The sequence below is a fragment of the Serinus canaria genome, chromosome 21 (assembly GCF_022539315.1).
Source record: "Serinus canaria isolate serCan28SL12 chromosome 21, serCan2020, whole genome shotgun sequence".
In the NCBI taxonomy this organism is placed as follows: Eukaryota; Metazoa; Chordata; class Aves; order Passeriformes; family Fringillidae; genus Serinus; species Serinus canaria.
The window spans coordinates 973,730-997,147 of NC_066334.1; the positions used below are offsets into that span (position 1 = coordinate 973,730).

At 52.6% G+C, this 23,418-nt stretch overlaps 1 protein-coding gene across 1 annotated transcript; it reads right to left on the bottom strand.

Annotated features, from left to right (window-relative positions):
- Positions 1-1,618: 1,618 nt before the first annotated feature.
- Positions 1,619-23,365, bottom strand: VWA5B1 (von Willebrand factor A domain containing 5B1). The gene is made up of 21 exons (XM_018924688.3): positions 23,195-23,365; positions 22,777-22,938; positions 22,209-22,431; positions 21,888-22,030; positions 21,525-21,656; positions 21,137-21,261; positions 17,986-18,162; positions 15,029-15,139; positions 14,365-14,567; positions 12,499-12,613; positions 10,783-10,968; positions 10,362-10,557; positions 9,223-9,410; positions 6,985-7,204; positions 6,490-6,807; positions 5,757-5,894; positions 5,062-5,190; positions 4,516-4,590; positions 4,083-4,152; positions 3,739-3,862; positions 1,619-3,523 (listed from the first exon to the last, which is right to left on the bottom strand). Exons 1-21 carry the CDS (start codon positions 23,331-23,333, stop codon positions 2,807-2,809), a joined length of 3,891 nt encoding a protein of 1,296 aa, XP_018780233.2. The 5' UTR covers positions 23,334-23,365; the 3' UTR covers positions 1,619-2,806.
- Between the last annotated feature and the right edge of the window lie 53 nt (positions 23,366-23,418).

Genomic DNA, 23,418 nt, shown 5'->3' on the forward strand with positions numbered 1-23,418 from the left:
TTTGTAGTTAACACAAGACAGCCCCACGCTGCTCCTCGGCTCAGGTTTGGGGGGTGATCGTTGGTTCGGTGGGCTCACACCCCTCCTCAGCGTCGCAGGGAGATGTTGCGCCAATTTGGAGATCGGGAGCTGAAGGCACCCGGAGCAGCCCCTGGATCGCAGCGTGGCCTCTGCCCCTCACTTCCCTCCCAGTACTGGGACACACGCACACCAAACATGGCAAATTCTGTTTAAAATGTCGTTTTCTAGCGAAGTTGTCCCCCCCGCGGCATCGCCCGTCGGCGGAGGGTTGGCGGGGGGACGGGGCAGAGGCACAATCTGTGCTGGAACGGCTGCCAGCCCTTTTCCTTCGGCAGGCGACGGCTGCCTTGTGGGGCGGGGGGGGACACGACGGCTCTTTTTTTAAGCTCTCCCGTCCTCCCCCTCTCCCTCAGATTTCATAACCCTTCAAAGCACGAAAAGGCTCCTCCGGTTCCCGGCTAATGAGCCCCTGCGGAGGAGGAGCGCGGTCCTGGAAGGAGGGGAGCTCGGCAGCGCAATCTCCCCACCGCGGGTGTGACGGGGCAGGGGGGACACGGAGGGGTCTCTGCGGGGTCTCGCCATAACCCCACCTTGGCCAGTTCTCTCCCCCAAACGCCCCTTGGCACGAGGCTGCCCGGGATGGGACGTCTCTCCCTTCCCTGCAGACGCTGCATGCAAGTATTTATTTACACATCATCAAGGGGTTATTTATTAAGCCGCGGTTGACAACTGTGTTCAAACTAATTTCTCTTAATAAGGCACTTGCAGTCACCCCGGCAACAGCACCGGAGCGCCCTTCTTTAGGGAAAATACTTACTAGGGTGAAAATCCCCTTGGATGCCAAGAGGGTGCTCTGAGGGGGCCTCTGGAGATGCTGGGGCTGGAAACACTAACCCCCTTCTTGGGAGATCTGCTCCATCCCCGGAGAGGGAGTCCAGAGGGAGGAAATTTGGCTAGAAATGTCTATTTTTTGTGATATATGTATAGATATAGAGAGGTAACCAAAAGCAGGAAGGCATCCGAGGGGGTCTTTGCTTGCCAAGGGGAAAATAAGGGACAGCAGAGCTCTTAAGTCCTGCTTTGGATTGGAAAACACAATGGCTGCTTTATCAATTCCAACACTAATTAGGGATGGTGTGGAATGAAGGCAGGATTTCTGCTTTCTTGCATTGACCAAGGTGACAAGTTATGCAGAAAAAGACAGCAGATTTCTCAGCTCCATCTCTGCCTCAGAGAATAATCAAACCCAATTTCCCCATGGTTTGAAAATCCTGGATGCATCAGTTTACCAAAAGTTGTGCAATCCAGGGTTTGCAAAACACAACTTCCCAAAACTGGAAGAAAGCTCCTTATCCCCTCTGCAACACAGACTCACACACTAAATCATCACAGGGTTTTTGGGGGGGTATTTTACTGAACAGTCACACAGTGCTCCAACCAGCTGGGGTGGCCCCAGGGAAAGCCACCCAGAACACACCCCAGAACAAAGGACTCACACTGGGAAGTAAAGCAGGCTGTGATTTACTGGGACAACAACACTTCTGCAACAACAGAGAACGCGACTGTGCCGAGGCGCCCGGCCGGCAAACCTGCAGCACCACTGAGCGTTGCCACACTGAGGACCTCAGAGAGGTAACATCAAAGCAGACACTGGAGAGGTGCTCAAGGTTCTGGGGAACCCAGAGAGCTGACACTGAGAGCAGAGACCAGAGGGAAGCTTCTGGTGACCCAAGACAGGTGAAACCAGAGCAGAGACCAGAAGGATAATCCTGGGGACCCTGGAGAGGCCGCACTAAGAGCAGACACCAGAGGGATGCTCATGGTCCTGGGGACCTTGGAGAGGTGACACCAGAGCAGAGACAGGAGGGGTGCTCATGGTCCCCAGCACTGGAATCCCTCCTGTGTCACCCCCAGACACACAGACACGAGACAGAAGCCTGCTGGGACAGGCAAGGCTGCTGCATGCCAAGGGAGGGAGCAGAAGGCAGTGGGTTCCAGATGGGCTCCATGGGCATTGCAGCCACTCTGGAGACAGTGACACACAACTCCCTCCATAGGCACTTGATCCTTCAATCCTGGGCACCCTGGCTCTGCCTGTGAAGCTCCAAAGGCACACATTGGCTGCAAGGGATCTCACAAACTCCTGCTGGGATTGCAGAGAGCCTGAAGGAGCCCAGCACTGTGTGGGATGGGGTTTGGTCCCAGCCTCCAACTGGCCTGGCTGGGCTCGATCCTCCTGGCTGTGACAGCAGGGCTGCTCTTCACATGCTCATTCCCAGCCCAGATTCCTTCTCATCCATGAGATGAGCATGTTGTCAGACCTTTGCCTTCTCTGAAAGCCATCTGAGATGGCAGGAGCCAGGCAGGAGCCTCAGGAAAGCAGGGATTCGGGGCTGAGGGGCTGCACTGGGGGCTTGGCAGTGATTAAGAGCTGGGAAGAGGCATCTAAGCAAGGACAGGGAAAGTGTAGCAGGCCACAGGATCTGCCCTGGAAACTGGGCTTGGACCAGAAGAAACCAGAATCAGAGGGACCTGCTGTTGCTGGAAGTGCTGATCTAGTTGAAAATAAAAAGCATCTACTGCAGGCAGTGGTAGGTTCCCTTCCAGGGCAAAATCCTGGCGTCTGAGTGCAGGATTTTGCCCAGGCTGCTCTGTTGCAGGATTTGCTCTAATAAACACACATATCCTGCAGCAGAGGAGTTGAGCTCCTTGGAGGCATTTCCTTAAGGATAGATCCCTGCTCCTGTGCCCTCAGTAATCTGCCCAAGCCTCCCTCCTCCTCCTCTTACACACTGCCTGGGTTGTAGCACAGCAGGTTGAACTCCAGGTTCTCATCCCAGTGACGGAGCAGCACAAAGAGCTGCTGGGCTGCAGCTTTCACCGTGGCCAGGCTGGATCCCTCTGGGAAGTCCTGCCCACTCAGCCACAGGCTGGCTTTTGCAGCCACCAGCTCCCACTCGATGAAGTAGGAAGCTGAGCTGTGCTCCAGCCAGGCCAGGGCCACAGCCGTGGCCCATAGCATCCCCTCGGGCTCTGTCTGCTGCTGCAGCTCCACGTCAAAGAGCAAAGCCTGGAGCTCGGAGCCGTCGGTGTCCCAGACCCGGCTGCTGTCAGCAGGGGAGGAGAAGCTGCGGATGGTGATGGCCGGGGGCCGCAGCTCCTTCTCCTTCTCAGCTCTCAGGGCTCTGGAGATGCTCTCGACCGCGCTGCCCGACAGGTGCCGCAGGCGGCCCGTGTTCTCCAGCACTGCTCCCCGAGCCAGGTCTCCAGTGGTGGGGCCCTTCCTCTGCCCACTGGGGACCAGCAGCTGCTGGGTGCAGTTCCGGATTTTGTGCTCAGAGGAGGAACTGTTCTTCTTGGTGCTGTAGGAGCCGGAGGGGCTGAGGGACAGGCGGTGGCAGGCGAAGGGTGATGTCCACTTCAGCTTCTCCATGGGGATGTTGATGGCGTCGCAGAAGGCTGAATTCAGAAGGAAGGCACCACAGGCCAGCTGCAGGGACACCTGCAAGGGATGGCGGGCACAAAGGGAAGCTCTGGCATCAACCGCTTGTGGGTAGCTCAGAAAAAAGGCATGTATGGGTGAAACAGCTCTCCATCTCTGAGCAGTCACTGCACGTGGTTGTCAGAGACAGCAGGAGGAAGATTTGGGGGGGATCCTCCTCTGCTCCCCTGCAGTGACCACACAATCCCAACAAGACCCAGGGAGGAGCTGCTCACCAGGGGAAGGTAGTCCATGCTTTCACTGTCACTCTCAGAGCTGGCTTTGCTCCCTCTGCTTGGAGATTTACTCATGAAGCCTTTGGCAGCTCGAATCAGCAGCATGGTTTTATTGAGGGTCAGCCTGTGAAAAGATAAAAAGGTGTCTGTGACCTCTGTGCTCATCCTGACAGCCACCCTCCCCTCCGAAAGCATCCCTGCTCCCCAGACACTGGCACCATGCTTAGCCCAGCTCCAGCTGCTATCCTTGGGGGTCCCTCCTCTCCCCCGGCTTGTGCTCACATCAGATCCACACAGGTGAAAGGCACCTGCTGAGGTCAGAGGAAGATTGAGCTGGCTCATACCTGGCAGCAAAGAGCCTCTCAATGGATTTTTGGGCTTGTGCAGAGGAAGCAGACAGGCTGTGGAGAGGCCCTGGGGAGAAACACAGGGCTTTAGTTACAAGGTGCTACAGGGGAGCAAAAGGGAGCAGAGTCAAGGTCCTGAGACATGGGCTTGTTTGGCTGCTGAATCTTTGTCAAAACTCCTCCTCTCCCCTTGCCTCATTTTTCCTATACGAATAATAAAAATTCCTGTACTTCTTAGAAATTAACCTGGGGGAGATTTATACCAAAAACCACATTAAATTCCATCCTTTGCACCTAAGAATGAGTCAGGCCCTCTGCCCACAAGCCTAGTTTTAGGTCATAAATTTTTATAAAATTCCACAAAACTCAGCAGAAGCCCAAACCATGGACTTGATGGAGCTGCACCAAGTGCCAGCAGCTCTTCCCCTACCTTCAGGGACACGGCAGTGCTCCCAGGCAGACAAGGATGGGGTGCTGGAGGGTGAGGGGCTGCTCTCCTCAGCATCTGCAATCGAGGAACCACATCAGCAAAAACCAAGCCAGCCAAAACCAGCACCTTCCCTCCCATGGCACGATGGGGTTAATGAGCCTCTTTGGGGCTCTGGTAATTCAGCTTTGGCTCTGACAGTGCCAGACAAGGTCCGATCCAACTCGTCTTCATTAGTGGAGGATTTGGTGACAAGTGAGTGTCTCACATCCCCCCTGCCTCTCATTACACTCGTTTCATCCTTCATGTTACCAGTGGTACAGCTGCCAATTAACTCCTGAGCGCTGTCAGCAGCACCCCCTGCCATGTCAGGGCTTTGGGGGAAATTGAAACTTCCTTGCCATTCAAGGAGATGAGCCCCAGCCTGACACGTGTCTGGTGAGCACCGTATGCAAAGGGGAAGGCAGGATTTAAAAAGACCAGAGAAGGTCTCCCAAACCACTGAGATCTCTAACACCAGGAAGGAGATAAAACCCCAGGCCATCTTACTCATGCTATTAAATCCGTAGTCTCCATTCTGGCCACATGCTGACTGAGGATGTCCAGGGGAACAGCCACGATGCCTTCTGTTTCCTGAACTCTTCTGTTTCCTCTGGTTGCCTTGCTTGGATGTTGCCCCTTGGCACGAGAGAAGAGAATGGCCAGTGTTAGAGAGAGACTGGCACATGCATGATGGCAATGAAACCACGGAACGAGCTTGGTCAGAAACTGGAGTGACAGGACAAGGAGAAGTGGCTTCAAACTGGAAGACAGTAGGCTTAGATGGGCTACTGGAAAGAAATTATTTGATATGAGGGTGGTGAGGCCGTCGCACAGGTTGCCCAGAGAAGCTGTGGCTGCTCCCTCCATGGAAGTGTCCAAGGCCAGGATGGACAGAGCTTGGAACAGCCTGGGATAATGGAGATGGTGGCAGGGGGTGGAAAAGGTTGAGCTTTAAGGTCTCTTCCAACCCAAAACATTATGTGATTCTCTGGTCATCTCTGGGTATCCAGACCTCAGAGGAGACCTATTCCCTGGCCATGGGAAGAGGTTTGTGCCTCCAAGATCTTGGCAACAGCCTTGGGTATGGGGGGTTCTGGTGCCAAATTGTGCTGTGGCTTCATAGGGTTTGCTCTGAGAGAAGTTTCTCAGTGACATGTTCCCTGCCAGGACAATGTTCCACCCCTGTGCCAGCCCCATGTTACCTGTGTGGGTGTACCGGACCAGGGTGGGCAGGTAGGAGCTGGTGCTCAGGTCCACAGGCACGAAGGCTGTGTACTTGCTGATGATGTTACAGGCCTTGCTGGTGTGGACAGCACTGAGCTGGAACCGTCGCCCAGACCCTGCCACGGGAAGGACAGAGGGGTCAGAGTCCATGGGCCCCAAGGGCTCCCCCACCCCTCACACCCAGCTCCCAGACCCACCTCCATGCTTGGATCCATGCCCAGCAGGGGCTGTATCCTTTATCTCTCTAAACTCTGCCTCCTGCTACTCCTGCTCTTGTTTTACAAGCTCAGATGCACTTCATGGAGGACAGAGCTGACATGGCCCCAGGACATGTGTGGTCCACAGCAGCGATGTGTGGCTGCTGCTGGAGTTGGATGCCACTTCCCAGCTCCAAGTAACCAACTCCTTAGAAATAACCATGTTACCTCATGCATGAGGCAGAGGGATCACAGAATCATGGAACATACTGAGCCAGAAGGGACCCTCAAGGACCTCCCTGCTTCTGAGGAGTGGGAAGGAACATGAGCTCAGGAATGATCATGTGCAGCAAGGCTGCAGAAGCAGAAGAGCACAAGGCAGCTGAAGGGGGCTGTTATTTGGGAGTTGTGTGAGACATTCAGCAGCTTTTGTTTTCACTCCAGAGGCTGTTGAGACTGCTGGAAAGCCCTCCCGAGGCTGGGCAGGGTCTGCCTGCAGGCAGCTGTGCATTACCGTGCTCGATTTCACACTCCCTCTTGGCGAGCTGCTCCAAGTCCTGGATGAGTGACTTGGCTGCCAGATGATGGAAGGTCTCACTCCACAGGTCTGTGTCACCATCCTCCTGGCTCTCCCGCTCCCGGAACAGAGGGTGGATATCAAATGTGACTTCCCACTGCACAGGCTCGTTGTTCCTCAGCCCCTTCACCACTGCCCTGCAGAGGGTCCTGGGGGAGCGCGGGGAGCCACAGGCAGCACCGATATCCAGGTCCTGGGGCTCCCAGTCAGAGGAGGCCTCTGTCTCAAAGGTGAGGGATGGATGCTGGGGAGACTCTGCAGAGAGGGGAGACGTGGATCATTAATTACCTCCCTGGGAGCTGAATTCCCCACTGGCACCACAAAACCATATTCCTTCCCAATTTTCACACGGTGGCACGGGGTGCGATGCAATGGCACCAGACCCCAGCACGGACAGGTGAGGCTGGCCATGCCTCCCCCTCTCCCACTCACCCACATCCCCGGGGCTCCGGCCATCTGATGAGGAGTGCAGGCTCCTGATGGCACCGAGTGATTCCAAGTCCCTTGCCGGGGCTTCCTGCAGCCCCTCTGGCAGTGCCGGGGGGGTGGCATCGTGGCAGAAGGACACGCAGCTGCGCTGGAGCAGGGCGGGGCACCGGGCGCTTGTGGCACGGATCCTGGTGCCAGAGCCATGCGGGATGGCCGGGAGGGACTGTGAGCAGAGCAAATGTTAGGATCTGGTTGCAGCCAATGGCACACAGCTCTCTGTGCCCTCTGATCCATGTCTGCTCCATGCATGGACCTGCTCTGTCCCCTCTGATCCCATCTGCTCCCTGCCCAACCCCTGTGAGGGATGCAATCACACAGGTCCTTCCCTCTGCCCATCCCTGGCTGAGATCTGTGCCCAGACAAAGCCCTCCACCAGACCTTGGGGTGTCCCCAAGGGACCCTGGCCCCAGGGGCTCCTTCCCCAGACATACAGAAGGTGAAATATGAGTTTCATCCCTCCAGACATTTTAATGACTTCACTTGGGAACCAAAGAAAAGAAGAGAGACAGAAAGATCAAGGACCAGTTGCTTAGTAACGACAGGAGAGAGGTGTAGGGGATGGGAAAAATGAATTTTTATCTTTTTATCTCTCTCTCTCTCTCTCTTTTTTTTTTTTTTTTTATGAGGCTGTTTCTCCACTTTCAGGAGACATGAATCTGCCACTCCAGCACCTCTGGTGCCACATTCCTCAGAGATGCTCCCCTCTGCAAGGTCTGGGTTTCGTCCCTGTCCCCAGGGCTGTGGGAAGATCCATCCAAACAGACATACTCTATATTTCTAGGACATCACCAGTAAGGAGCAGGGGTGGTAGAAAGTGGTGGATGGAAGGTACTTTCTCTCAGTGACAGACATATATGACCTCCACCACCACCACCTAAATTTTGTTGTTCTATGACACCACCAGCAAAACTGGGAGCCAAGTGGCTCCAGGCATGATTTACCAAGCTAATATTGACACATCCTGCCAGACCCTTTCTGTTCCTTCTCCTGCTCCTTCTCCTGCCTGAGCTCTCCTCCCAACCAGAGGAAGCCAGCTGGGAATGGAGCTGGGAGTTTAAGCTGCCCATGGCTGCTGCTGACCTTTCCTTCCCAGCATGGCAGGCGTGGAGATGAGCTGAGGGCTCAGCTTCACACCCCTGAAAATGTCAAGCCCTGGCAGCAGGACTGGGAGCTGGGAGAGCTGCTGGGAGCCCTGGCAGCAGGAGGGATAGCAAAACCAGGCTGCATTAATTAAGAGCAGGCTGCATGCTGTTAACCATTTACTGGAAGGGAGTCAGTTCCACACCTGCCCGCACACCAAGGGCAGGAGGATGCTCTGGGGACCTTCCCAATACAGAGAATGGTGCCAGTACTTCTAAAACCTGCTTGCTCTTGGTCACTGATGCTGTTCATCACTCTCACTGCTGCAGCCTGAGGGCAGAGGTCTCACCCCTCCCTCTGGAGCTCTGGCCCTGCTTTCCCCTTTGCCCCCTCATCTCCCCTCCCAGCCCTCACCCAGTGATCTCTAACCCACAGCAGAGGGGAAATGAAAGTCCCCAACATGGAGTTTCCATGGGAACACAAGTGCTGCTGGTCCTCCCAGCCCTGCAGATGCTGATTGCAGAGAAGAGCATCCAAGCAATGCCAAGGATGAGAGAAAACTATCCCTATCCTTCCCAAAGGTCAGCTGAAATTCTGCCCAAATTCCACTTGCTGCAGGTAGGGGACAAAACCCTGTTCAGCAGATGTCTCATCACACAGGTTCATATCTCATCCCAATGCTGTGTAAGGCAATGGATCCAGCTGGGAATTTGTTTTGGCACTGAATTCCTTTTCCCTGCCAGGCACAGAAGTGCCACAGCCATGGGCAGGTTTGAATCCTAAATTGTAGGGAGGTAAGAAGGACCATAGGAGCAGCAAGGCAAAGCACAGGCTGCTAAGGGGAAGGGGGGCTGGGAAAAAGCAGGCTCCCATTGGGAGGGACTGCTATGGGATATCAGGATGGCACTCTGCTCCCTGCTTGGCTTGTTTCCCCAGGCTTTGGGATGTGCTGCAGAGCTGTATCTATTATCTATACCTATATCAATATTTTAGGGCTCGTGTGAGTCAGGCCTTTTCTTGAGGCTCTTATCCACCCGATATTTTCCTCCTTCTTCTTGCTGGCTTCCACCTGCAGGCAAAGCCTCTCAGGGGATCACCTACCTGGAAATCCACCTGCCAGGGCTTAGGGCTGAGCTGCTGCAGGTCCTGCAGGTGGGTTTTCCTCAGGGGGTTTCTCACCAGGGCAGTGTCAGGATCGCTGGCTGTGGGCACCTTCCTGTGGGGCTCGTGCTCCGAGATCTGGGTGGTGCTGTACGCCCGTCTCCTGGACAGAGCCTTCACAGCCATTCCTGAACGGTGGGAGAGAGGATCAGCTCCACTCCACACTGGGGTCAGCCAGCAACACCCCCTGGCTCACAGTGGGAGGCAGGGAGCCCTCGCCAAGGTCTTGCCAAAGCTCAGGGGGCCGCACTCAGCCCTGCAAAGTTTTAAGCAAAGCAACAAAACCAGAGAAGGAAATAGAAACACAAAATTCCTGGGGATGTCAAGAGAGCAGGTTGGGAAGGTTTTGTCTGAGGAGTTTTCAGCCAAAAAAAGCCTGACTGCATTTCCCCAAACCTCCCTGGAGAAGACAAAGGGTTTACTAATGAAATTTAATTAGTGCAGACACGCTCCTGTCAGAGCAAGACTAAAATTTGCCTTGGAAAGACATGATTTCTCATTGCTTTTGACAAGTTTGAGGGGATGCACAGTACAGATCCTCTTGGAATAAAAGGGAAGAACATCCCATGAGTAACAGAGGTTTCCCCAGCTCCGGGGTGCAACCAGCTGCTTTATGCCACATGCTGCTGAAACAAACACCAAGCCAGGCCATGGTGGGGAGAAGTGGCACCCTGGGGAGAAGGATTTGGATCCATTCTCCCCCTCTCCTGACTGGGAAGCTGCTTTGCAGGTACAGGGATGGTCTAGTAGAGCTACCCCTTTGCTCACTCCACTCCTCCTCACACTGCTTGGGAAGCTTGTAAATAATTATGTGGCCAAAGCTAAAGCTGTTTTGAAGACCTCAAGGGAACTCAGCTCACCAGGGCTTCCCTTGATTTCCTGACAGGTTTGGATAAAACACCCAAACCAAACAGACTTGCTCAAGCCTCAGGAGATCTGTCATCTCTCCTGCAAACTCCTCCAGCTCTTTGCAGCTGAAGACATGTGTAAATCAGGCAAAAAAATGGGGGGAGCAGTGACAGGAGCTTGATTAGAGAGACAGGGCATCACCCCCCCATATGTACAGAGGAAAATCTGACCCGTGTCCATGTCCGAATCTCCACCAGGATCTCTGCCCACGCCCAAGTGGTCGGGGGAGCGCTCGGTGGGGCAGGACCCCTCTGAGTCTCTGGAGTGGTTCCAGCTCTCCAAGCCTGCTCCCTCCTCCTGGGAGTGAAAGAAAACAGAGCTGCCCGACTCCTGGGAATGCATCGTGCTGTACTGCCGCCTCTTGTCCTGGGGGGAAGCACAGAGAGGGAACAGGTCCCACCACCACCTCTGTCCACCAGCTCCCAGCTGAGACAGGCTGCACCAGCATCCTTAGCCACTACTGTCCCCCAAAGTCCCACCCATCACCTCCCTTAAGGACACAGCTGGGAAGCAGGAGACACCCCCAACCATGCACAGAGCCAAGACTCTTGTGTACACCCCAACACCCCCTGCTCCTGTGGACAGACTTACAGCTCTGGGGTTAGAGAGGTATGGGGAGGTGTCGCAGATGACACTGTAGCTGACCAGGTGGTCACCAGGGAACAGGCAGCTGCTGCTGACAGGGGACACCAAGACCTCGGTGCTCTCAGGAAAGACCCACTCCACAGACACATCGCTCAGGACTGGCGCCATCGCCTTCTTCAGTGACCTGATCATCTGTAAAGGGCAGGGGGAGAGGTTCAACACCAGCTGGACATGGTGTGAGCCATGGTGCACATGCCATGTGCTGCAGGGAAGGGGAACATTCCCTCAAACAATCCCATCAGCTGATTCCTATCCTCTCCTGACAGTCTGCTTCCTCTTAGTCTACTCTGACATCCATCCCAGCACCCCCATCTCCTTGGCACAGTTATACTTGACAGAGCTGGCTTAATGGTTGGTCTTTTCCAACCTAAATGACTCTATGATTCCATGATTTTTACCATGAGCAAATAGTGATGGAGCACAGGGCTGATCTCACGCACACTGCCAGCCCAGAGCAAGGTGGGTGCTTATGGCCTGAGGGTTTTTTCTCTGATGTGAGGCAGCATCCCTTGCTCCCCTCTAGCACCCAGGATATGCTGTTAGCCTTCACTGGTCTGAGCCCCAGCCCTTGTCCCGAGCCCAGCACTCACACACTGATATTTTTGGAACAGCTCATTTCTGGCACAAGCCACTGCCAGAAATCAGCAATGCTCTGCCAGTTACACATGTGGAGAAGACCAATATTTGTGAATACCTCATGGACAAATCTCCCATGGAGCTATCTACATGAGCTTCCCTGCCCGCCAAGGGAACTGAACACCAGATTTAGAGACAGAACAGCTCAAATATTCCCCATTGTTCCCTGCTTTTTCACAGGCTTGGGAAGACACACCAGGCTGTGTTTTATAAGGCCATTAATTGACGCCTCAGACTGCTGAAGGCACCGAGCTGCACAGCCTGCAGAGCTCTTATTAATAGCTCTTATTAAACACCTCTCTCTTCACTGTCTCTGCTTTTAATTTACATCAGAAATGTTGATGCCATTCTGTCTTAGAGAGATTTTTGTGTGTTCAAGGCTCCTGCAGAGGGTGAAGTTGCCGAACTCCTCCTTGAGAGATCAAGAAGGTAGGAGCTGGCTTTTTGGAGATATTTAGGAGCTAAAGACCCAATTCTCTCTGGGTTTAGTCAAGCAGCAGGTGACAGACTGGGCTCTGCATTCACCAGGGTACAGAGCCATCCCTATGCCAGATTTCAAGCTCACGGTTTTACTCTTCATGGGGAGAGAGGGAATGGAGAGGCTTTAAAGTCAGCTTAATAAGCAAAGTCATCACAGCACATTCCTCTCGCTCCAGCCCCGAGTCCTTCTCGCCTGAGCAACACCAGGGCTGAGCTCAACTTCAAAACTAATTGGCTGCTTTGATGTCGGTCCCACTGCCCTTGCCGTATCTGAGGCAGAGCTGCCTCTGAAGGCAGAGCTGCAGCACCGCGGCCATCGCGGTCCCCAGCCCCAGGCAGAGGCAAACACACCCTCCGCTCCCTCCGACACCGGCCGGACACCGAGATGCTCCTTCATCCCCTCCTGCTGGCCCACCTGCTGCGGGGGGGTTGCGAAGGCAGAGCCACGATGGGTAATGAACCCCTCGGGAGTCGTGGCCTCCCCCTCTCTGAACCAGAGCATCCTTACAGCCCCACGGGGGGGCTCCCGGGGAGTGGAGGCTGTACCTTGGGCTGCAGCCTCTCGCCCTCCTCCAGGAACTCGTAGACACCCCTGGACACGGCAGCCAGACCCCGGACCAGCCTCCTGCAGGCGTTTGGCCCGAGGCCGAAGCTGTAGCATCTGCAAAGGGACAGGGGGAATCAGAATCCAAAGGAAAAACCACCCACCAGCCCCATGTAGCTCACACACTCCCTCAGACAGAAACTCCCTCTGGCTTTTTGTCCAGCAGAATAAACCAGCCCCTCTCTCAGGTATGTGGCAGGAAGGTTGAGAACCTCCCACGGCCTAAAGGGGCTCCAAGAGAGCTGGAGAAGCATTTTGGACGTGGTCATGGAGTGATAGGACAAGGAGGAATGGCTTTAAGCTGAAGAAAGGCAGGGTTAGACTGGATATTGGGAAGTAATTCTTTCTTCCCTATGAGGGTGGCCCTGGCACAGGTTGCCCAGAGAAGCTGTGGCTGCACCTGGATCTCTGGAAGCATCCAAGGCCAGGCTGGAAGGGGTTTGGAGCACTCTGCTCTGTGGAAGGGGTCCCTGCCCATGGCAGGGGGGTGGAATGAGATGGGTATAAGGTCTCTTCTAATGCAAACCATTATGGGGTTCTATGAACCGCCAGGCCCCTCTCCTCAGCAGACCAAAATCTCTTCCCCAAAGACCAGCCTTCAGCAGTGACACTCAGGGGTTCCCAGCAGGACCTCTAGCCTTCCCCTCCTCTGAAAACACAAGCAAGCTGCTTTGCTCCCAGTTCAGCTCTTTTCCCTGCTGGCTGTGGTCAATAGCACTAAAGATCCAGTAATTATCTCTTCTTGCAATGAAAATAAACATTTTCTCAATGAAGGATGATCAAGCCAGGTGAGGCTGCTCCCCACCCCCACCACTCCCAGGTCTGTGAATCAGGATTTGGTTTGGGCTGAAGGCTGGAAGTTGAGCTGGAGCCCAGGCAGGAAGGGCAGTGCTAGGTGGGGATGGATGTGCCAGGAAGCCAGGAGGATGGGAATGGGTGGGATATGGCATTTTGGCAGGGCAGCGGACTGCTGAGAAAGAAAGCACCTTCAGCAGCAAACTGCATCTGCACAAGGGGTTTTTCTCTTGGAGGGTTTTAATCCTCAGCTGCCTGCAAATCCTAGGCCAGCCTCACACCCCTCCTAAATAAGGCTCTGATCTTCCTTTAAGATGGGCCATGCCCAGCACTCTCCCTTCCAGGGTCACCCGAGACCACACTCCAGGTCTGACTGCATTTAACCCTCCCTTCCTGCTCTGCAAGAGCCAGGGGTGGGAGGGTGGGATGCCCTGGGAAACAATCAGACCTTTGTGCAGCTACAAACCCACAGAGCAGCTTCCCTGATAACTCCAAAGTCTGAGAGATGGAAGAGGAATCAGGATTTCTTACATTTTTCTCATGTTTTGTGCCCCTTAAAGAGGCAGAGGAGAAACCAGAACAGCCTGTGATCAGGGCTGGGGAGCCAGCCTGGGAGCTTGTGCACAATTAGCTGCTTTTTACATTGCTGCCTTTCAGCATATTCAATTCTGCACAGCCCCATCCTGGAAGCAGCTGGGGCCAGCCCCAGATGTGCTTTAAAAAAAAATTTAAAAAAAGCAAGGAAGATTGTTGGCGTGTCAATCTCTCCTAGCAGGAAGCATCAGCCGAGAGCTGTGAAGTTGTCAGCTCAATTATCCTGCTTTTGATTGTTTAAAAAGCATCTGAACTTCTGGGATTCGTTCCAAACCCTTTGAGGTTCTCCCATGGCTCATAGCAGCAATCTCTCCTGCCTCTGTCTCTGAAGTGGGGACGTCTGTGAGATGGAACTGTGCTCAAGGGGAGGCACATGCCAGCCTGTGCCAGTTTCTGGCCCTGCAGGGGTGAGTCTGTACCTGGTGGAGCAGGACTGGTCCCGCAGCAGCTCCAGAACCTTCCCAGTGTTGCTGATGGCCCCGGCTGTCAGCACAAAGAGCAGCCGGGGGTGGCCCCTGTGGATGGGCTGGCGGAGGAGCCACTTCAGGGGGGACAGGAGGTTGATGCTGCCCATATCAGCCCGGATCCTCCTGATGGTCTGGCAGGCAATGAGCAGGCTCTCCTGCCCAAAGGAACAGCGGAATCATCAGCACCAGCACCCTCTGAGCACCAAGGAGAGCCATGGGAGAGGCTGAGGGAGTTGAGGCTGCCCATCCTGGTGAAGGGAAGGGTTTGGAGAGGACTTAAAGTCCCTTCCAGTGCCTAAAGGGGTTCCAAGAGAGCTGGAGAAGGACTTTGGAAAAGGGCCTAGAGTGACAGGACAAGGGGGAATGGCTTTAAGCTGAAAAGGGGCAGGGTTAGGTTTGGTATTATACGGAAATTATTTACTATAAGGGTGTTGAGGCTCTGGCACAGGTTGCCCAGAGAAGCTGTGGCTGCCCCTGGATCCCTGGAAGTGTCCAAGGCCAGGTTGGATGGGGCTGGGAGCACCCAGGTATAGTGGAAGGTGTCCCTGCCCATGGCATGTAAGATCCCTCCCCACACAAACCAGTCTATGATTCTGTGAACTGTGGGTTCACCCACCTCACAATAGGCCTGGCTGACAGGAAAGAGGGTCTTGAAGGTGGATCCAAACCCAATGATATTGAAGAGACATGCTGGCATCAAGCTCTTGAGAATGACCAACAGGGCATCCTGAGGGGTGGAAAGCAAACAGACATCAGGACACTTGGATCCTCCTTGGCTGCCCCAACTTCACCAGTAAAAGCTCTGCCCAGAGCCATCCCATCATATTCCCACTTTCACCTGACAACAAACCAACTTCTTCTTTCCCATGCCTCCATATGACCCAGCTATTTTCAAAGTCCCTTGATGATATCTGGGACCTGAAGTAGTGAGGAAAATGGGGAGTCTTTGGAAAAAAAAGACAACAAAGAACTGAAATTTTTTTTCTGTTTGTTTTTGAGGGATCCATTTGTGCTGGCAACACAGTGCTGCAGCACAGAGCTGGTGGGTGAGAAGCAGAGTGTGAAATTGAGAAGTGCAACACGCAATGCATCTCAATGCCTAAACTTGCAGAAAATAAACAAACAGCTTAAAGTTACACAAAAGGAAAAGCCTCCCCCATCCCCAATTCTCTTGTATTCATAGCTGACTTTAATTAAAATAACTGGGAGACAACAGATTTAAGCTATTTTCTTTACCAGAGGTGATTATCTAATGTGCCTATTCCTGGGCTTTACATAAGGCAAGAGCAACTTGAATTGTCACAGTGATGTTGTGGACAAGTCCAGGACAGAGCTTGTGATCACAGTAACTGGGCAAGAGCTGCTTAAGGAGCTCTTGAACTTGTAGGAGCAATTATGTGGTAGGAGAGGAGACCCATTTAAAGCAAAGTGTTTATTTAAAGCAAAATGTAAAGTTTATTTAAAGCAAAATGTAAAGCAAAGTGTTCAGGAGCAGCTCAGTTCTATTTAAATGCTGATCAAGGCAGACTCCTGCCAGTCTGCCGAGGGCAGCAGAAACCCTCCAGCCAGCCCCTGGAGGAGCTGCCAAGGTCAAACGAGCAAGAATAACCTCCTTGAGTTGTCCTACCAGTGGCAAAGACCAAGTGACCACAGAGGGACACAGCGAACACCCTGCCCGGGTCCAGCAGGGATCCCAAAAGCTCCTCCTTACAGGCTCACAAAGCCTGTAAGACTCAGCAGAAACACAGAGCTGGAGCATTGAAAATCAGTGGAATAATGTACAAGAACAGGGCTGCCCTTTAACAGGCTCTGGAGTACTTGAATCCAAGCTGTTATCTCAAACCTACGAGGATATATTTATACCACTGCTCCCAGATGGCTCCCGGGATGCTGGCTCTTCCAGATCTCAGTGCTGACATCCCATCTTGGAACTCATTACAAGGGAAAAAAATACAAATTTCCAAATATTTCTCTTAAAGCACTTCCCAAAATGGGCAACTGATGCCTGCTTGCTATTTCAACAAGCAGAAAGATTTATTGCTTCTTATGGTAAATATTGATCTTGATCCTGTTGCACTCCATAGCTATATGGCAACTCAATAAGGAGGGATGCTTGCTTCTAGAAAAGTCAATTCCCAGTTATTAGTGCAGTTTTGCCAGCAAGCACCATCACAGCCTGGCTCTTCTCCCTGGCTGCATCATGGTGGGAAAGGAACTGGCTACAGGAAATTTAAATCCCTGAATTTTCCACTCCAGCTGCTTTGGACAGGTGCCCTTCTGCTCCTCACGGGCCCTTCCACCCCATCCCTGAGTGCATCCTGAGGCTGCACAGCTCCAAGACCTGTCATGCCATGCACCCAGCCAGCTGAGGATGATGCAGAAGGTTCCACCAACCAAAACTCACCCAAACCTCTCAGAACAGCTTCTGCTGTGAGGTCCCTGGTGTCTACAAATGACGAACAAGGACAGGACACTCAAAAGAGGGACAGTGGATTTCTCCCTTGAGGTATCTCCTCCAAAATCTCCCTCAAAATATTTTTTCCTGAAGAGGAACAGCCTTTTTGCTGTTTCTACAGCCCTCCTGAGATGGGGTTTCCATTTCAAGACCAATCAGAGAAGGGCTCTGATCCTGCAGGTCCCCATCCCCAGGGGACAATCCAGCCTCCACAGAGGCTACAGAGACTGTGGTGCCCAAACCCAGCCATGCTGGAGTTGGAATGCAAAAATCCATGCTGGGACAAGATTCTCAGATTCCTAAAGGTGCTGGGGGAAGGGGTACAAGCCCAGAGATATCCTGTTCCCCTTGGGAACAGCCTCCCTATCCTAGGGGATGTGCTGCAGCCATCTGCAGCATCCCAATCCTTGTTGCTGAAGGTGTCTGTCCTTCAGCAGTTCCCATGGAAACTGGAGACAGATGGGAAAAGAGATGTGCTAGAAGATGGACAAGTTCAAGAGTGGCTCTGTGGGAACCTCATGAGGTCCAACAGACCAAGTGCAAGGCCCTGTACCAGGGCTTTATCTGGGTAAGAGCCACATCTGACAGGGGAACCTCTGACCCACAAATATCCTGACAATGCTGTTTTATTCAGAGCTCTCAACACAACTCCTATAACTATCCACCAGGCTGCTGGTGGTCATTTGTGTTTGGAAAAGGGATGTCTCATATTTAAATAATTTCTGTAGGTGTACAGAGATGCCTACCAGCAAAACCTTTCCTAATGCATGGTCAGCACCTTGCTCCCCTTGGAGCTCCCTGGAGGTTTCCTCCTAGGCAGCCATCACCCAAAGCCCTCCTGGACACACAGAGAACTGGAAAAAGGACGCACAAAACATGCCAGCAAGAGAGGGAAAGAAAATAATTTTGCATTTTATGTGCTGATAGGAAGAAGCAGAAGAGAAGAGGGGAGAGTCACCTTTGTTGCAGGTACCGAGCCAGTGCCATGGTTGAAATGACTAAAATACAGCCTATAGCTACCCCCCATGCCCTGATGATGAACACTTATGCTCTCAGCACCCCCACTGCTCTCTTACTCATCCCTGTTGACAGGCAGGTGCTTCTCCTCCTGCAGGTACCTTGGCACGGCTGATGCTCACACCACTCATGCTCCTACTGCGGTCTACCAGGAAGATGAACTCGCCCTGGGCTTTCCGGAGGCCTGGCTGCACAGTTCTCAAGTCAGGGCAGAAGTTGAGCATGATGACAGGGTGGTGGGGGATGTCCTTGTTCAGCCTCTTCCTGATGATTTCCGTCTGAAAGAAAGCAGGAGACAGTTCCAGAGGCTGATTTTGAGAGGTTGATTTCTCCACCTCATTTCAATTTGAGGGGAATCAGAGCAGGGCTCAAAATGCAAGTGCGTGGCCTTTTGGGGGCCAGAATCTGCTTGTTCAGAGGTGACAACACCAGGGGGGCCAATATCCAGGTGTTCTGTTCTGTCCATAGCCACAGTATTCACCATCCCGAGAAGTGTCCAAGGCCAGGCTGGACATGGCTTGGAGCAAGCTGTGATAATGAAAGGTGTTGCTGCCCACGGGAGGGGTGGAACAAGATAAGCTTTAAGGTCCTCTCCACCAAACCATTCTGGGATTATATGGAGCAACTGCACACTCAGATACAAGCCTGGAGAAGAAATCAAAAGACCTCACCCTACCCAGCACCTTGTAAATCTGATTCTCCAAACATTTCATTAGATCCCTCCTGAAAACCCGGTTCATTAGCACAGCTTAGCATCTCACTGAGGCACACCAGAGGTTTTCTCCATGGTCACTCACTAATGAAGTGTGAGATGCAGCCCTTGATCTGCTGCATTCAGCACTCCAATTCATTTCTGCCTTCTCTGGTTTGCTGCTTTTTCTGCCCATTTCTTTTATCACTTTTCTTTGTAGGGATTGAAAGGCTTTGGAAAGCTAAACCGTTTGCTCCGGCCATGGCTCGATAGGAACCTGCATGATCTCTGCACTGCACACAGCTCCAATGGCTCTCTGCATTTTCTCTCCTTCTATTTCAAGTATTCATTACAAATGGAATAAAATAAAACTGGTAAAAACCTCTTGTGATGGGTTTATAATGTGCTGTTATGTGTGTATCAAGCAATAACGGGTTCATGGCCTCAGCTGCTTTGGAGGGAGCTCCAGGACCGCACATCAGCCCAGCCCTGGCCTTTCATCCCTGGGTCTGAGTGTTGAAAAAACTCCCCAACAGCATCTTGATCCTCAGGGGCTTTGTTTGCCTCTTTTCTCCTCTTTCTGGCTGCTTTTCTCGTTGGTTTCACAGGGAGTAAACCAGACCCCAGATAACTGGGCTTGTTTTGTCCAGCCATGAGTCACATTCCTCAGTCTATGAGCTGACGACCAACCTTTGTTTTCTAAAACTCACTAACTCCCTGTAGCTCAACACACACACACAAGCTCTGCTTTCAGCTCCTCTGCCTGAGCACAGCTTCTCTGACCCAGTGAAAAGACAGGTCCCACTCAGAGGAATAAGCCAAGCTCCCACTCATCCTCCTGCCTTTCCCTTCTGTGCTATGGGGCATAAATTAATCAGCTGCTGAGAAATCAAAGGGCTTTTTCCATTTCAATTTCCCTCCGGCTATATGACATTATTTTCTTTCTTTAAACTTTTCCAGTTTATCGCATTCCAGACTAGAGTGTTCCTTGCTGCCTCTGTACAAATACTGAATCGTGGCCCTGGACCTATCCACAGAACTCCCTGGAATGCTCTTGGGTATCCATGACATAAATTTCCTGTGTGATCAGGATGAGCCCATACTTTGGGATTTCTCATTGACTGGAGGGAATTTTAGAGGCAAATCTTCAGTAAACAGCTTCAGTGGAGCTGCTACAGGTCAGCCAGAAAAGAAAAGATCTCCTCACCTCTGTTCCGTTCCCCTTCACTCATTATCCAATTACAGTAAACAAATCAGATTTTGTTGAGTAAAGTTGATTCCAGTGTGCATCCATCCCCATCCATCCCCACCAACCTGCAGCTGACAGCATCCAAGCCTTTTGCATAACTAACAGAGGGAGGAGAATTACTTTTCATTTACCACTGAAATTTCTGGGCTAATTTAATTTAAGCCAAGAAGTGGCCAATGTCCTGCTCTAAGCAGCAGCAGTTCCAGCCCATCATCCACCCCAGGCATTCCAGGCATTTTCTCTGCTCCCTGCAGTTGTTTCCCAGTCCTCCTGGGGCACAGGTGGCTTTCCTGCAGGGAAATGTCTCCAGAATGATCCCCCCTTAATAATTTGACATGCTAAATGTGCAGAAATAATTAGGGAGCCATCCGAGGCGTAGCGTGGGAGTTTCATCTCATTCCACCTGCCACACGCTGAACACAATTAGAGGAGATGCCTGTGGAGTCCCAGCCGTGCCAGAGAGAGTGGAGGGCAAAGGGAAGGGAGGAGAGGAGGGTTGACAAGTCTCTGGTGAAAGGAGAAATCTTAGCAGCATGAGGAGACAACCCTGCAGCAGGTCAGGGATGTCTGCCATAAGAAACCCAGGATCAGACATGTGGAGAAGGAGTTTAGGGGGAAATGAGCATCCCTGGGCACAAAGGAGAGCCTTGGCTGTGTAAAACAGGAGCTGACACTGTCAGCCCTTGCTGTGGCAACACAAACACAACCTGTCCCTTAAGGGAAGACACCCACCCTGGAAATCCAGTGGGCTCTGAGCTGTCTGCTCCTCTCCGCTGATCCTGGACACACCAAAGAGTTGGGCTGTCACTCATTCCTTCAGAACTACTGGAAGACGAGGCACAAATCCCAGCACAGATATTTTTCTCTTTGCTGCTCAGCAGAACAAAGAGAAGTCCCTCCTACCTTGTCTTCAGTTCAGTTCATTATTCCCTGGAAGATCACTTCTTTCTCTCTGACAGCTACCCAGAAACAGTAAACATTTACCGAGCAATTAAAAGAATATTTTATTATATGTCATTGCAATAATTATAATACCCTTAATGCTATCACAATGCACGTCTCTAATTATGCTATGCTAGACTAGCACTAATTATACACACAATAACCATCTCAGAGCTCCTTCCCCTCTCAGTTTATCAGCAGTACTGCTGAATTTTCCCCTCTTCCTCGACACAAGCCCCTCTCTGAGGGAGGATGCTGCCGGTCTCATTGGGACAGTGTAATATCTGATGCTGGAAACATGGAATCATCTTCTAGCTCAGCTCCAGTCCACGGAAAGCCTCAGCTAACACCTGCAGCTTGTGTTTCTCACCTTTTTCTTGGCACTGGGGTCTTTCTTAGTGCCTTTAATGAAATCATTCTTCCCCTTCAGGTATCGCTCGTACTCTGCAGGGGTCATGTCACCCTCTTCCATTAAGACGTGGGGCATGTGGGGCTCTGTAAATGCAGAGAATTGTGTGAAGAACAGCTGTGGTTACACTTTGGGTCTGGCAGAGATGCAGGCACCCTTGGCTGGGAAAACAGCAGTACCTGTGAGCTTGGAGAGCTCAGAAAACCCTGAGAGGGGCCAGGATTACCTCCTGGGAAGCCTAACCTTGACAATATTTGCAAAACCAGCACTAATCCAGCTGTCTCCAGAGCTACAGATGAGGATGCCAGGAAGGAGCAAGAGCAGCAGAGGGGAAGCAGAGCCCACCTACCACTTGGATGGATCAGGATCTCCACGGGTCTGTCGAAGGTGTGTTTGTTGGCCAGCGTGATCACGATGCTCTTGGCAGAGCGAGCTGAGGGGTCGGCGTCTGCTCGGATCTCGTGTGTGGGGCTCTCAACTCCTGCAGGGGAAACCGAGGTGCCAGTAGGGATTGAGGGTGGGGGACATCAGGGAGAAGGGGTGGCAAGGCAGTAGAGGACAGGAACCCACGTTAGCATCAATACTATACTGGTAAATCCACCCCAGCACAGTTAAGTTGCCAATGCAGATTTACATTGAGGAGGAGTGTGGACATTGCCTTGGGGAGGTGATAAATCAGCCTTGTGCAGCAGGACAGCCCCAGTGCTCCTACCTGCCAGCAAACATGGCCCCCGGATCTCCAGATGGAAGCTGAATTCATACTCAAAGGGGTTGGTGGCCTCACTGTCCAGCAGCTGAGTCAGGCAAAACCTGCTTCCTTGCTCCGGGCTCCCCAATCCACAGGGGTTCTTGTCCCTGGCAGTGAGATAAATCCAAATAAACCCTGTCAACATGTACTATCCCCCAGGAACTGCAGGTCTGCTAGAGATAAAGCCTGCAGCCACTCTCCAGCCTCCTGCAGCTCCTACTCATTCAGCCCTGCATTCCCCAGGATCAATCTCAGACAGAGCCCACCCCCCGTGGTTTTCCGTACAATTGGAGCTGGTGGCTGGAAAAGCTGCTGGCATTCCCCAGGCTGGGCTGGGGGACCCTGGGGACACACACAGCAGGCAGAAGGACCCTCACCACCCCACTGGGCAGTGTCTGCAGCTCAGAAGAGGTGCTGATGAAGATGGAGACACTTTCCAGGGGAGGAATCATGTCCAGATTGGCCACAAAAACAATCCTCTCCAGGTCTTCATCCATCATAAGCCTTCCTGCACAGAGATTGGACCGTGCTAGGTTATTGCAACCAAGGAAAATGCTCCTTTCCAGGCCTCCCACAACCCCCAGCCCTGGATCAAACACACAAAGCCGCCACCACTGAACACATCAGCTTTCTCTAAAGAGCCCCAGCTTCTGCATCACTCCTTTGGCTGCCCAGAAGCAGCAGTGCTTTCCAAGATGGATAAGACTGACACTTTTGGCATGAGCACCACAACCCCTCAGCCTCCCAAAAGGAGCCCCCTTGATGCTGCAGCATACACCAGCTGGACACCTCCATCACCTCCCCAGTCCCCTTCCCCTCCTTTTCTTCCTAAAAACACCCTCAACCCCCTCACCACTTCCATCACCAGCTCTTCCAGGGGGGAGGCTGCAGCTGTTGAAGTAGGTCTCATCCATCTTGGCTTTGTCTTTGATCTGCACTGTCACAGTGCGCTGGGACATGGCTGCCTCGAAGCCCACGACAGTTGTGCCTTCGTCCAAGGGGTACACAAAGAGACCTGCCAGCCAGGAAGGGTGTCAGCAACACCCACTTCTTCCCCTGGACCCACCAGCCAGGTCCCTCTTGGCACTTCCCAAGTGGGAAAAAAATCCCACTTGTGGGATTTTTCACACCTAAAAAGTTGTAGACTTGGACACAATACATTTGGTTGTGCTTCCCACCAGCATCTAAAGGTTGAAGGCATGCACAGAAACCAGGACTGCCATATCCTGACTTTAAAGTTCACATTCCAAGCTTCACTCCTTAAAACTTGCCTTCCAAAGCCTGGGGGTCTGGGTTGTGGTAGGTGAGCAGGGCTGTCATCCCAAAGGCATAGCCACTGACGCAGGATGTCACCTCAGACGCAATGAGGGGCAGCTGGGAGAGGGTCACCCGGTTAATCAGCCCTGGCATCTTCCTGGGGAGCTCTGGGTGATGGTGGGGAGCTGGAGAGAGAAAGGTGAGAATGGATGAGGAGTCCCGAGTGCCCAAAATGTTT